This window comes from Acanthopagrus latus, chromosome 18 (assembly GCF_904848185.1).
Source record: "Acanthopagrus latus isolate v.2019 chromosome 18, fAcaLat1.1, whole genome shotgun sequence".
NCBI lineage: Eukaryota > Metazoa > Chordata > Actinopteri > Spariformes > Sparidae > Acanthopagrus > Acanthopagrus latus.
In genome coordinates this window covers 12697974-12712037 of record NC_051056.1, presented here as the reverse complement: position 1 = coordinate 12712037, position 14064 = coordinate 12697974, and the positions used below count along the sequence as shown (strand labels likewise).

General features: G+C 39.6%; 2 protein-coding genes across 3 annotated transcripts; both read right to left on the bottom strand.

Annotated features, from left to right (window-relative positions):
* Positions 1–1860: 1860 nt before the first annotated feature.
* Positions 1861–5455, bottom strand: eif1ad (eukaryotic translation initiation factor 1A domain containing). Of its 2 annotated transcripts, none has more exons than XM_037077948.1 (5): positions 5114–5455; positions 4538–4656; positions 4338–4446; positions 3156–3264; positions 1861–3056 (listed from the first exon to the last, which is right to left on the bottom strand). In XM_037077948.1, the coding sequence occupies exons 2-5, from the start codon at positions 4622–4624 to the stop codon at positions 2819–2821; spliced, it is 543 nt and encodes a 180-aa protein (XP_036933843.1). In that variant the 5' UTR covers positions 4625–4656; positions 5114–5455; the 3' UTR covers positions 1861–2818. The 2 variants fall into 2 exon arrangements, with proteins under 2 accessions (XP_036933843.1, XP_036933844.1); XM_037077949.1 differs by having other exon boundaries at positions 4990–5124.
* Positions 5456–5972: 517 nt separating this feature from the next.
* On the bottom strand, positions 5973–12938 carry ctsf (cathepsin F). The gene is made up of 14 exons (XM_037078082.1): positions 12521–12938; positions 11721–11831; positions 11073–11154; positions 10339–10400; positions 10083–10155; positions 9296–9409; positions 9005–9153; positions 8768–8864; positions 8547–8627; positions 8286–8405; positions 7693–7757; positions 7433–7523; positions 7252–7310; positions 5973–6702 (listed from the first exon to the last, which is right to left on the bottom strand). The coding sequence occupies exons 1-14, from the start codon at positions 12764–12766 to the stop codon at positions 6628–6630; spliced, it is 1425 nt and encodes a 474-aa protein (XP_036933977.1). The 5' UTR covers positions 12767–12938; the 3' UTR covers positions 5973–6627.
* Between the last annotated feature and the right edge of the window lie 1126 nt (positions 12939–14064).

Genomic DNA, 14064 nt, shown 5'->3' with positions numbered 1-14064 from the left:
GAGCTGGTTCACAGCACTATGAACTCCCTAGACACACAAAACCAAAGGTAAATTTCCTGTAGAGCTGGTTCCACCAGCAGCATAAATACACTGCTCAACAGCTCTACATCAACAGTGTGTGCTAATGTTTGGAAGAATGTAATACATGTGGAGAACTGTGCTTAATTTCACACCCATTGCAAAACTGTCTCCAGAGAAGGTTCTTTAAAAGGTCCCATATTGAACAATGTGAGATTTACATGTCTTTTCTGATTTTAAAGCATGTCTTGGTGTTATATAAATAATGTGAAAGTATCAAACGGCGCAATCCACAGAGAAATGCACACAGCCTATATTCATAAAACGAGCTGCCAGGACTTCTGTGAAGTTGTGATATCACCACTATACAAACACTACCCTCCATCACAGCCATGAATGTACCAATAATGGAAGTGCTGAGGCAGAGACACAGAGAGTGGTGCCTGCTCAGGCCTGTGAGAGCTGACCAATCAGAGCAGATTGCCTTTTTTGGGAGAGATCAGAGAGAATCAGGAGCTAAATCTGAGTCAAAGCATGTTTTTCGGAGATCTAGAAAATAATACCATCAACTCGAAGAATACGAGACCTTTAAATTTCAAATAAAAGACAAAACAGTGAATTCTTGAAATGAAGGACAGTAGATGTCAAGTCAAAGTGCTGAAAAACACAGATAAGGAATTTATTTATTTCCAAAGTGTTCATCATTCAACAAACCAAAAAAATCACCAACTGGGTAAGGAATGTCAGGAAAAGTTGAGGCACGCAGCAGTCACACTGATCAACTTGATACGAAGTCGACTGAAACGAGAGCATTTTGACAAGAACTTTCAGTGACAAGGTAAATCCTAGGACCTATCAGCAGCTGTTCACTGAAAAACAAATTGATAAAATCAGCACTACAATGAGGTGTGGTGGTAACGGGTCAGCTTATCACAATATCCTTTCGGAGAACAGGTAGAACTGGAAAGGTGCTGCAGTGCCGAGATCAAACAGTGGCTGAAGGTATGTCAATTGCTGCTCAGCGGTATACACTGATTCACTGATCTTTAGATTAGTATTCCACTGACACATAATGGTATGTGCCGCTTGCAACTGTTATTAACTACTCAATGCTAATCAAAGAGCTAGCCTTAGCTAACACGGCTAAGCCACCGTAGCCAGTCTGATTATTTGAAAGCCGATACTTTGAGCCAACCAACCAAACAATACTAACTGCCAGGTTTTCTTTATCAAGAGAATACAATAATACAGTACTTCATATAAAAATATAAAATCTGTCACGGAACATTAACCATCGTGGCATATTTTGCATCACTTTGACTGTACTTGACTGGAATAAGCTGCAAATAAAGACAAAGATGAATCAGTCACACAGACATATATCCTTGGGCGCCATTTAGCTCAGTTGGTCGAGCAGGTGGCCCATATAGAGGCTTCGTCCTCGCTGCAGCGGACCCGGATTTGACTCCTGGCCTGGGGCCTTTTGCTGCATGTCACTACTCCCGCACCACACACACACACACACCCCGTTGCCTGTCATTTCTTGAGCTGTTCTACAAATAAAGCCATATAAAGGCCAAATATTTTATTTATATATTTATATATATATATATATATATATATATATATATATATATATATATATATATATATATATATATATAAATAAAAAGCATAAATCCAAATTTAGCCAGTATAATACCCGAAGGCGTATACCACTGGATCAGTTGGTATATCGATGCCCAAAGGCTAATACGCTAGATCAACAGGTTCTTATCACATTAAGCAAAAAGCAAAACTGTAAACAGTAAAACTTGTAATGTCAGAAAATATCCCAATGTCTATGCCAGTCATCTTTTTTGTTTATTAGCAGCTTATTCCAGTCATTCCAAGTATAGTCAACGTGATGCATAGTATGCCACGATGGTTACTGTCCCACAATGTTTATATGAAGTATGACATTATTTTGTTTCCCTAATCTAATAAATTAAATTTGTCAGTAAGTATTGTTTGGTTGGTTGGTTGACTCAAAGTTTCTGCTATCAGTTGGTCAACAGTGCCCATCCAACATTCTGTCAATGGCATAACAGTCTAAAGCGGAACATACTGTCATGTGTTGGTGGAATATCAGCACATTAACAGCAGCATACCACTACAAGGATCAGTATACCAGTCTGGGGATGAGCATACGCCGCTGAGCAGCAGTTGACATACCTTTGGCCACTTTTCGATCTTGGCGTCTCTCAAGGTGCTGAAGATCCTAGCCACACCCTAACCCCTCTAACTGTCATTACAACTGAAATCAAACATGACAGATGTGGGTTTAGTATTATTATGCAATACTGTAAATTTTTGACAGATTTATTTTGTCCTATGAAGGAGAATGAGTGGATATAAGAGTTTACATTAACCTTTCCCTGCAAATGTATGTTATTATCTGCATATACAGTTTACCCTAATGTAATGTAGGACTGGCTGCACTGAAGATCAGTTTATAAACATGCTCTAGTGATACATTTTCAGAAAGACACTGAAAAATACATCAGAAATATGTATTACAGAATTTCAAGCATTGTAAATCACTAGTTTCATAGTTGATTTCAACATTACTGATTTTTTGGAGACAAGACTTATTTTTGCTCTATTAACCTGAAGTCCATTCATTCAGCCCAGCCACTTAATGTCTTCAAAAGCCTGTCATACAAGAACTGCAGAGGGAGCTGTTGTATGAGGAGCACCAGTCAGATTTCATGATCTCCACAGCTCAGACTCACGACTGTCCACGTATTCAGCTCTGCCACTAGGAGCCATTTCCTGTCCTTTCGTCTTTGACATGATCCTGCTCCTCACTGTCCTCCTCCTCCTCACTCTCGCTGTACTGGTAGTTACAGCGGTTGGTGTTTACAAAGAGGTCACTCTCATCATCTTCAGAGTCACTGACATCCTCTTCCTCATCTTTCTCCTCCTCCCCCTCTTCCTTTTCCTGATGTTTGCTTATCTTGTCCTGCTCTGACGGCTCCTCCATGAAACCCTCTGGCCTGAGGATGGTGAGAAAAACAAAGACAATACACTCATTATACTTAACAAAATGATACTGGTTGTGTGATGTGTGTCTACAAGTGTGTGTTTAGACTCACCACTGCTGTTGTTTTTGCAGGTTCTGAATGTGATCTTTGTACAGAATGAAGCTGATCTCAGCCTTCACCTTCTCTCCTTCTTCAATGGGATCCACAATCACATAATCACCTAAGGGATCAGAAAGGAGACAGATTTTAAATGTGAACCAAAAAATAAAAGGTCATTTTTAATGCAGAAAGATTTTCATTGTCAGTACTTACAAATATCTCATAACACTAAGTGAATGATATAAGCAGCTTCTTCAGAAATCATGACAACACATCTATTCCCTTGAAAAAGCTGTAGACCGGTTTAACACAGGGTCAAAAATATTGCATGCACAGACATTGTGGTAGCACGCATGTAAGTACTACAAACTTTGGAAAATCTGTTGCTGGAGATGATATCAGTAGGCCAATGAAAACATTATATTTGATGGATGATGAAGAATATTTTAGAGCCCCTACTAATTGAAAGATTCTGTTATTGAGTGGTACGCATCACTACAGACAGTATTTCAGCATTTATCGTCTTCCAGAAATAAAGTCTGCTATTCACAAACATTATGCCTGATAAAAAATTTGAAAGGGAAATACACTTGGCAGGTTAATCCACAGAAACTTGTTGTCAGGTGTCCAGGATGTGACTATTTTGGTCACACGTGCACCCAAAAATCTGGCAAGTGCAACTAGACAGTTTCACTTGTTGCATCAGTAAACCTGAAATTCAATAGTATGTTGTTTGTTTTTCACAACTAAAATCATTGTTGTTAATGTATCATTGGGTGCACCTAAACTACTCAAAATGAGTTTGGGACATCGGGATAGTTTAGTGTTAGTGTTGATTGCTTATTCTGTGACATATCTGAATTCTTATTTTGTGTTTAGTGGGTTAGAGTTAGTTTTTGGTCCCAACAGAAAGCATGAGACACATTTCATTTGACTTTCATTGTATATCTATGCACATACATTTATGTGGCCATATCCCAGTAACCCTACCTAATTTTAAGCAGTGCAAGTTGTCAGCTAGAGCACCTAGATGAGAAAGTTAGGCACACCATTGCAACCAGGGTGAAAAATGAGTCTGGAGGCCTGGTTTTGACTACTGACGTCAGTGTTTAGATGTTTGAGCTGGCTAACTAACACTGAATGGTCTCTGTACTAATCTGTAAAACTTAATCTCAGCATCCCATCAGAAGTTACCTCTCTTGATCCAGATGTTCTTGCGGAACTTGGTGGGCATGCTCACTAGGAAAGTCTCACCCTGGGCCGTGACAGCTTCATGGAGGTTGTTACCACGGCTACCAGTGACCTACAAGTGCACAGGTACAGGATGGAGATACATTCGGGACAATGTTTCAGTGTCTTACTTACTTGTAATACGCAGGCCATGAACAGCTCACCTTTACAATCTGCTGGTTCTCTGTGGGCATGACAAAATCTCCAAGAACCTCCTTGACGACATGTTTGCGTTTAGTGGCCTGTGACATTATTAAAGGTGGGCTTCTGGTTCCTTCGCCAGCTGTAACACAAGAGTGTGGTGATGAAGTGCATAAACAGCAGAACACTAACTGAGGCCCTATATTGGAAGTTCAGCTGTTGTCAAGTGATGACACATTGAGGAGACAATTGACCAAAACGAGAGATTCGCGGAACCACAAGATGAAATGCCGCGTTAAATGCCAGACTCATTAAAATTGGGTTAACGATAGTGAGTAGTTAGCTTCAGTTAGCAACATTTATCAAACTTTTACTATCTCGTTGATGTCAGTGATCGCTGGACGAAGACAGTGGCTTCCGTCGCCTCAGCTGCATATAATTAACTAGAAACGTAAGTAATTAACTATTCCCTTACCAAAGTAACAACACTACCAAAGTTGGTCGTTTCTGTTAGCTGACTAAGCTAACATTAGCTAGCTATCTCAAACTGTGTCCCTACGCTCAGCTCAGGGAGCTACATTAGCGGGTAACATGCTAACCTTGAGAGAGAGAGAAACAAAAAATGTGTTACTGGGAAGCTTGACAGCAGCTAAAAAACACTTTCGAAAAACACACGTTGCAATGTTTTATCATTAAAGCCGAACCACATGCGTCTCTGTTTTCTGACGACACTAAACGTTGTACTTCCGAGGACGAGTGTTCCACCATTTCAAAATAAAGCTCGTCTGTTTCTCTTTATCTTCGGACTAAACGACCCTGCGATGGCCAGAACTACACTTAACATTTCAGATGAAGAAATGAGATTTAGAATTGAATTTTGTCACTTCGGCATCATTTGCTATTTCCTGCCTGACTAAAGTCATCCGTTTATTTAAAAAACAAAACAAAACAAAAAAAAAGACCCAACTACTTTTCCCCGTTTCCCCGACTCTTGTTCTTCCGTGTTAGTGCAGTAGCATTGTGGGAAATAGAGTGTCTCTCAATTTGGGCAACATTCAAGACTAAATCGCTCAATGACGCTGCTGTTCTCATATAACTCATGTTGGTATCATGGGTATAAAACATGCTTACCTTTATGGATGTCAGCGTTAACATTTCAGATGTTTTTAAAAAACAAAAAATACATTAAAAACTATCGTTAAATTCTCATTTAAACTACAACTATGTGTCCCATCACTGTAATAGCTGTGCATGTCTGCATGTAGTTTCACCTGACATTTCATATACATATCTGTCATTTCATTTATTAAATACATACTGTGGTATATGAATAAAGGTTTCATATGGCGAACAAAGTCTTAATAACATACATTAATGTAGCATTTGTTTGTTTTTTATTAATCCAGTTTAACTTTTCAGTTTAATTACATGTAAGATAAGAACACCACATCCAAAGAATAGGATTCCACACATTTTTATTCCACCTTCTTTCATTCATTTCTGACAGTTTTGACAATTTACTTGCAGTTAAGTAGTAATGTGCAGACTAATGTCAGGTAAAACCCCTGACATTAAAAAAACAAACAAAACAAAACAAAAACACTCAAATACTACATAGCATTAGCACGAGCACTGGTAAAAGGAACATCCAAGTGAGCTGACAAGACACAAGTCTGACTGCAATTAGTGCATATTCTTCATTGAACATGAGCTGTTACTGGGAAAAAGGATGAGTTAAAACCAATACTGCCTAAAACACAGCAATCATCATGACCTGCATATCTAATGGAAAGAAAAGAGCACATAAAATCTACTAATTACTATAAAATTCTGTGCAACACAAGCTTTATCAGAGCTGGTATGTTTTGAGAAAATTGAAATGATGGCGTGAGGTATGAAGATTGAACACTAGACTGGTTTAACGGAAAAGCAACATCAGTAGGACTTTATTTATGTCTTATAGTGATCATCATGCAGCCTGGCTCAAATGTGTGTGTGTGTGTGTGTGTGTGTGTGTGTGTGTGTGTGTGTGTGTGTGTGTTTGCGTGCGTGTGTGTGTGTGTGTGTGTGTGTGTGTGCGTGCGTGTGTGTGTGAACATATGTCATTTGTGGTTTAGTTGACTACAGCAGATGAGCACATCTTGTTGATCCCACAGGCATTAGACCCCCTGTAAAGGTAGTAGTAACCCTGTAAGAGAGACAGCAAGAAATGAACACATGGACTCTCACAACATCACATGAGTAGCAACAAAGTAGGAATGGAACTTTATTGAACTATTTCTTTACTTTTCACCAAACGCTTTGGTTTAATACAAAGTTGCAGTGAGTTCTGTACAGTATGGTGCAACCCATAAGTACAACACAAGGCTGTATCACTGCGTTGAAACATCTTTTTGACAGCTGATAGAGGCGGAACTTGGCTCAAATGCTATTGACACAGATTAATCTGCCAAACTGATTAATTTACAAACTTTTATGATCACTTATTATTTACAGACTGTTTAGGTCTTGCTGTGTTGAATTCAGTAGAGCACACTGACACATATTAGGGGCGATGTTACACTACAGACTGATTTGTACTTTTCATCGTGTAATACAAGATTTTCAGGTGATACCTTTCATTTTAAAATCAGTTTAGTTAGTATGTCTGTTTTAAAGAAAAATTCTGTCTTATTTTTAAAAAAACATTTAAGTCTCTCTTGAACTCAAAGAGTGTTAATATGTTGGGTTGTCTTACCTGTTCTCCATAATCCTCTCCCCAGCTGTTTTTGATAGCCCAGAATGGGATACCTTTACCTGAAAACACAGAAAAATTCATACAGTGCATTAGCTCCATCCTAATTCACAAAAATGATCATCCGTCAAAAAAGAAGAACAATTGTAATAAAACAATCAGAGGATAATAACAACACACTTACGTTCTCCGTATCCCACCATCAGCACAGCATGGTCGATCATCCAGGGGTTGCAGAAGATCTTCAAAGGGTGAGATACACCCTTCCTGTAGAACTACAGACAGAAACAGAATACATTTTGACATAGTGTTGAATCTTTATTTGTAGTTCTCATGGAGGTGAAGCATGTGATATAAGTATACTTGTATATAAGTATGTCAGATTCTAGTGATTCAGCCATTGCTGTGGTGGTCTAAACACTGTAGCAGTGATGAAATGCTTACCTGCATGGCGAAAGCATTCAGAGCAACAGAGATTGGACCATTTTCAGCCAGCCAAGCTGCAATTTCTGAGGAGATCAAAGAAAACAAAATAAATCAAATCTAGTTAGAATGTATGTATCGTAAAATGAACACCCATCTATCTACTCTATAAATCTGTCGTTGAAATAGGAAATGACAGTTTTGCGGAGTTATTAGTGTTAATTCATATATTCCCATCAGTGTCTCATCACTCTTAAGACTCTTTTACACATACTGTAGTTCCCTGTGAATTAGTGGCTAGCCAACCTAACTTCCACTCTTCACATATGCATCTACATTCAGGAACATGACAATCATTGTTAGGGAGAGTCCATTTCCCTGAAATGTTACAAGGTCAGGGGGAGGGAAACTAGCAGTACAGATTTCCCTGAATATCGATCCGTGGGTGCTCACACATGACCTCATGCAGGAATTGCTGCTGATTGTGAGAAAGGGGCTTTAGATCCAAAAACTTCTTAGTGTGTGTTTTAGTAAGAAATGTTGTCTACATATGTGTAAGCTTTCTCCTCTTCCAATTCTTTTTCATTCCCTCTCTATTCCCTCAACCCACTCACCCTTCTCATCTTTGGACAGCTCCACAGAGCTGTTGATGTAGGCAGCCACCTTCCCACTGGTGAAGTCGCACCTCTGCTTGTGCCCGCTGTAGGAGTAATCAGCCTCTGACTCAAGACCACCTTAATACACGAATAAAGATTAAAAGGGTTATGCCATTTAAATAAATGACTGTAATGTCCTGAGAAAAAAATGAGGATTGAAGCTTAAAAAGTTTCAGAATGATTGCACACATCACTCGTCCTCCGCCACATGTTTCTTACCCAGCTTCTCAATAGCTTCATAAGCATTTGACGGTAGCCCTCCCCTGCACGCCTGGTCCAGCCCATCACAGTCAACCAGCTCTGTTAGGGACAAATTGATAAACCAATCAAACCATGGCTTCTTATCTGCAAATGTAAACAATGATTTCGCTTTCTGCAGGGGAAAGGTTTTGAATTATTGTAACATCTTTTTTTTTGTTTGTTTGTGCAGCAGGCGTTACCTTGTTCCGACAGGGACAGCAACGAACCATTTTTTAGGAACCACTGGCCTTCAATGTTGCCTGTGACAGAAAAAGCCCAGCAGGATCCACACATACCCTACACACACACACACACACACACACACACACACACACACACACACACCAAGTCAGCATGAAGTAGGAAGCAGGTGTAATTAATTCATTAGTAACATGCTATTTATGGTAGCTGCTCTGCAATTAACTGATTGATTGTACCTGGTTCTTAACGGGACTGACAGCTCCGTGATCCCGCCAATCCCAGCTAGCGGGGGCGGGGTCTTGGGCAGGAGATGCTGGCTTCATCTCTCGATGAAGAGTCCATTGACTCAGCAATGGGTTGAGGTATGTAGAACGAAACTCTTCCTCTGGAGAAAGCAGTCACAAGTTTGAGTTACTCAAGAGGATTCTTTGGAGAAGAGCTGATATAACACATGAAAAGCAGAAGATGCACTTCCTCAAAAGAAACAGTGTGGAAATACAAGTACACGTGCACACACATGCACATACCAGTCAGGTCACTGAACTTGGTGACTCCATATTCAGCTGAGCCTTGATCCAGTGACTGGAGCTTCTCAGCAGTCTTCAGATTCTCATGGAAGATGAGCAAACGGCGGTCTGCCTCTACAGAAGTCAAATAAAGACAAAGTTAAAAATGATCAGGCACTTGAAAGTTTCCCTGCCTTGTTTATACATGTTTTAAAGTCGGCAACACTCCGGCAACCTAAAAACAATCCTTATCTAATCTTTTGTTAATTATCAATTATCTGTCACTTGCAGACTGAGACATAAGTCCTTTTCACACAGAGTTCCTGCAATACTACTGCAATGCATGCCACCATTATTCTGGATTTGATTTTAACACTGAACCAATAGTGTCACCCCAGTCTGTGATTTTGAATAGCATGGTGTCATTCTAGAAACCAAAGAGGCACAAAGTTTAGCACACTGTGTTGAGCAGTGTGTGCTCCTGCTCATCCTTTTATTTTGGATTCCTGGAATTGTATTCATAACGATATGGTTATCTGTCATGGTTATGTTGCGTTTAAATGCTTAACTATTTTGTTCATGCTTGTTCAGTGCTTCAAGCCATCAGCACATATCACTCATTTCAAAGGCTCTGAATTGACAGAGGATCTCATAATCTAGGATTTCATACAGTGTAAAAGGCTTCTATCATTGCCACGATTAGGCTGTGAGTACATCAGAAGTTCAGGGTGTGGAGACAAGAATGTGATACTATATGACACATGCTATGTTTTGAATGTTCAGTAAATACTGTATGTCAGTCACTCACCTTCCTGGCTGCTGTAGACCTTATTGTATTTCACCATAAACTCTTTGAACTGGCCCAACAACTCCATTGACTCCTGCCAAAGGAAGAGAAGACCAACAAACAGAATCAACACAGACCTTCTCCTCAAGCTCAAGTTCAAATGGATAACAGCAGCTTACACAACACTGCTGGAGTACATAAGAAGCAAATAACAGGATAAAACTCAACACAAACATTGTTGCACCATTATTGATCCAGAAAATCTCACAATTTTTACCTCCAGAGGCTGGCTGGTTGACGCATCTGTCACTTTGTTGGTTTCTTCTAGTTGAGGTTCACCTGATAAGACAGACATTGAGGACAACATGTTACGTGTCTGTAGAAGATTAAAAATCTACATTTATTCATGGATGTTCACCATATTTATCTCTTTGGTATAGAACCAGATGTTTTCAGCACAAAGGTAAACAATAGCGTTACATAATAAGGTCATAATTACCAAACAAAATTTATAACATGTAAAGTTTTTTCTCCCTGTGTTACACCAAACAGAACAAAACATGTTCAAAATTAAGGTCCTCTTTCACAGAGTCCACCATGTTGCACCGCCACATTTCTACAGTTGCCCAGAACAGCCAGACCAAACACTGGTTGAATGTTTTTCACATTTGTAGCGGGATGATGAGGGGTTTTCAGTTGACTGCAATCTGCAACCCCATTGCTAGATGCCACTAAATCATACACAATGGACCTATAAAGATGACTTTCTGTATATATGCTGCAATAAAAAGTCTGACAAAGTCGATTCTGGAAGATCATGCTGCTATTGAAGAGGAAGCAAAGCATCATGGGATAACAATGAAACAACATAAATAGCATTACAATTAATCTAGGATACCGGTGCAGAGGAACCGTGGTCATCTACTGTGAACCCTAGCTCAGGACAGCTGTAACTGAAAAAAACATTAATCTTATTTGTTTAATGATCAATGATTTTGGTTGCCAACTGACCTTTAGGCTGGCACTTCTGTTTGAGCAGAGTTGAAGTGCCCTGCCAGGGGATGTCCCACACTTCAAACACACACACCTCAGTCTGACAGGAATAAGAACATACACAGAGACACAGATAATCTATACTATAAACAGTGAATTCACTCATTATATTGTCATATGCAGTGTATCTGATTACAGTGTGGAAAACTGAATAAGTGGAATAATGTGTTTCACACAGTGCAGTCAGAGCTCACAACATCAAACAGAGCAAGTTATTTATAACTGGAGTGAAACTTATTAATTTAGACTTTACCTTTTTTTTCTTTTTGACTTAGATAAAGTCTTTCCACGATAAAGTCTAAGAAAAGAGGGACTAAAGAGAAGTTCCTGTGTCAGTGCTGTGTATGCATGCATGTGGGCATGAGGCATGAGCGTGCTCAGGGCTACTTTCAGTCAGACTATAGTCACAAGATCAGCTGACTGGACTTGTCTGAACAAACAGAACTACACTGTTGCAATATTACTGTTACACAGTCACATCATGGGATATGCCATTTCAAAACCATGATAATTACCTACACTGAGCTTATCTCCCTTGTTAATTCACCCCCTCCCCCCCACAAGCACACACACACACACACACACACACACACACACATACCCTACCTTGAGTTTCTGTGACTCTGGATAGAAATCACATGTCCTTAGCATGGTGGATTTCTTACACTGAGTGTTACTTAGTTCCACTGTTATGGTGTAGCGGATACCCTTCACCAGCTGGAAAACAGACAAACACACATAGACACGGGTCATTTTTAATGCACAGACAAAAAATTTCACCCTTAAAAGGGGCTTCATTCAGACGTGTGTCTAATTGTGTTGCAGTCTAGTGTACTAGTGGTCCCTGAATAGCAGACTAAGCTTTTAGTGAGTGTATTTTGACAGTGTTGTATCTGGATGCTTCTTTTACTGCATGGACACTGTGGTGGAAGGGCCCTCCCGCTGGGTGCGCTGACAGTGCAATGCAACTCTGATCAGGGCAGTTAGTGGTGATGGTGGTGGTCAAGTCAGGCTTAACATATCATTGATATGACTTCATGTATACTCTCTACATAGGTTTTTCAAAAAGTGACTACTGAACAATAGTCCTCTTTACTGTATGCACAAGAACACTCGTGCCGCAGTGACCAGTTTATGCCTTTATTTTGAAAGTATGTCAGCTACTTTCCGGCTTTTGTTCAGCTAACTCTTGGTAGCATTACGCAGGTTTAATTGCCCCCCCAGCATCTCTGTTGTTTGCAAAGAAATGAACACATATAACTCTTACTGCAATGTACTAAATCGTTAAAAACACCTTTCTTAATCCACACCAGCATGTTATGGCAGAATACGAGCGATGCTGTGAATAAATTAACGTGAAAACTGTTACGAGCCGACGTCTTTGTGGTTGTTGTTGTTAATGTTACCTGTTTGGTGGCAGAGAGAAGCCTGCTGACTTTGCGGAGGTGCATGGCGTTGGAGCCCCGGTTGTAGCGCTCCTCGGCGAAGGCCAGGGCCTTCTTCAGTCCTGGGTCGGATTCATGTAGCTGGACAGGGGAGCCGGGGGGTCCGAACAGAGGCCGGTCGAGGTCCTCGCCAAGCCCGAGCACCGAGCCCAGCACGGCGGCCAAGGCCAGCCACGGGATTAAGGGACAACTGCGGAATCCGGCCATCGTGTTGATCCCGGTGCGTTGTCAAAAAGAGAAAGGGACCAATGTCAAGTTCTCGCTCACTTATAAATGGAGAGATGTTTGTTTTCCTAAAAGACAAATCGATACGGAGTTATCAGCAGTGGTCATACAAGCGGTAACAACAGGGTTGTTGCCAAACAAACTGATGGTGAGACTGTGGGAGGAGTCAGGAGTATTAATGAGAGGGGTGTGTTCAAGACACACACAGCAACACTGTTGCACACACGACTTTACAATGTTGTCACTTGTAAATCCGTAATAACTGACTAACAAATCCCATCATTGTATATAAGTCGTGATGGAAATACAAAGAAATGCGTCATCACATATAATGGTGACTGCAAGGTAATATTATTACTCATATTCTTGACATTGCTTTTGATTGAAAATTAAGAGTAAAAGTAACAGTTTAAATTGTTAGGTCCACAGTTTTAGCCCTATGTCTTAACAGAATTGTCCTATATTATATCATATTGGTTGATACAGTGAAATTAAATGTCTAAATACTGGCAGGCCTCTTGGGAGACCAACGAGAAAATACTAAATATAGAGTACATATTGACCTGAATTAAATGAGGCCACCATGTGCCATAATCCAGTAGCCTACATTCTTCTGATGTATATATCCAAATTAGCAAAGTCACAAGTTGCAAAATTTTAATCTGGTTGATAAATTCATGAGGACAATGTAAAGAGTTGTTATTAATTTCCCCATTATAATATTATTTCATGTTCAGAAAGCTCACTGAACAGTTTTTAAAGTAAGGTTAAGTGAGATAGGATAAGATAAATATTCATTGATCCCCAGTGAATGTGGCTGTTTCCGCAGCACCATGACAGAAGTAAGTAGGATAAGTATATAAGAAGAGTAGTAAAAGAAAATGATTAAAAATAGAAACTATACAAAAGCTTTTGGACTGAATTACAGGTATAGTTGTTTGATTGAAAGCTGCAGAGTTAACAAGTCAAAGCCAAGAGCAAACACCAGATTAATATGTGATATTATTTAGTAATGAAACCTAGTTTTTGTCTGTATAAATATAGACATGTAATTTAAGTATAACATAGAATATACAGCAAGTCGGTGTTAACATTAACAAGGTGCATGATATAAAATGGTTAATAATGATATATGGGATATAGGATATAGTATAGAATAGAATAAAGAAATGTAACATGATGCACTAGACATATATACAGATATCTAACATGTGAGATTTTTGAAACTATTTATTCAGGAGCAGTTCACTGAGAGCAATGTTCTCTTTTTAGGAATGCGT

What these genes read in the sequence shown, in the direction of transcription:
- eif1ad (XM_037077948.1), bottom strand. Translation starts at nt 4,624, where the DNA reads ATGTCACAGGCCACTAAACGCAAACATGTCGTCAAGGAGGTTCTTGGA. An exon ending in AGAACCAGCAGATTGTAAAG is followed by an intron (nt 4,447 to 4,537) that starts GTGAGCTGTTCA and finishes GTGCACTTGTAG; the next exon opens with GTCACTGGTAGCCGTGGTAA. An exon ending in GAACATCTGGATCAAGAGAG is followed by an intron (nt 3,265 to 4,337) that starts GTAACTTCTGAT and finishes CTGATCCCTTAG; the next exon opens with GTGATTATGTGATTGTGGAT.
- ctsf (XM_037078082.1), bottom strand. Translation starts at nt 12,766, where the DNA reads ATGGCCGGATTCCGCAGTTGTCCCTTAATCCCGTGGCTGGCCTTGGCC. An exon ending in CAGAGTCACAGAAACTCAAG is followed by an intron (nt 11,155 to 11,720) that starts GTAGGGTATGTG and finishes TATTCCTGTCAG; the next exon opens with ACTGAGGTGTGTGTGTTTGA. An exon ending in ACAGAAGTGCCAGCCTAAAG is followed by an intron (nt 10,401 to 11,072) that starts GTCAGTTGGCAA and finishes CTGTCTTATCAG; the next exon opens with GTGAACCTCAACTAGAAGAA.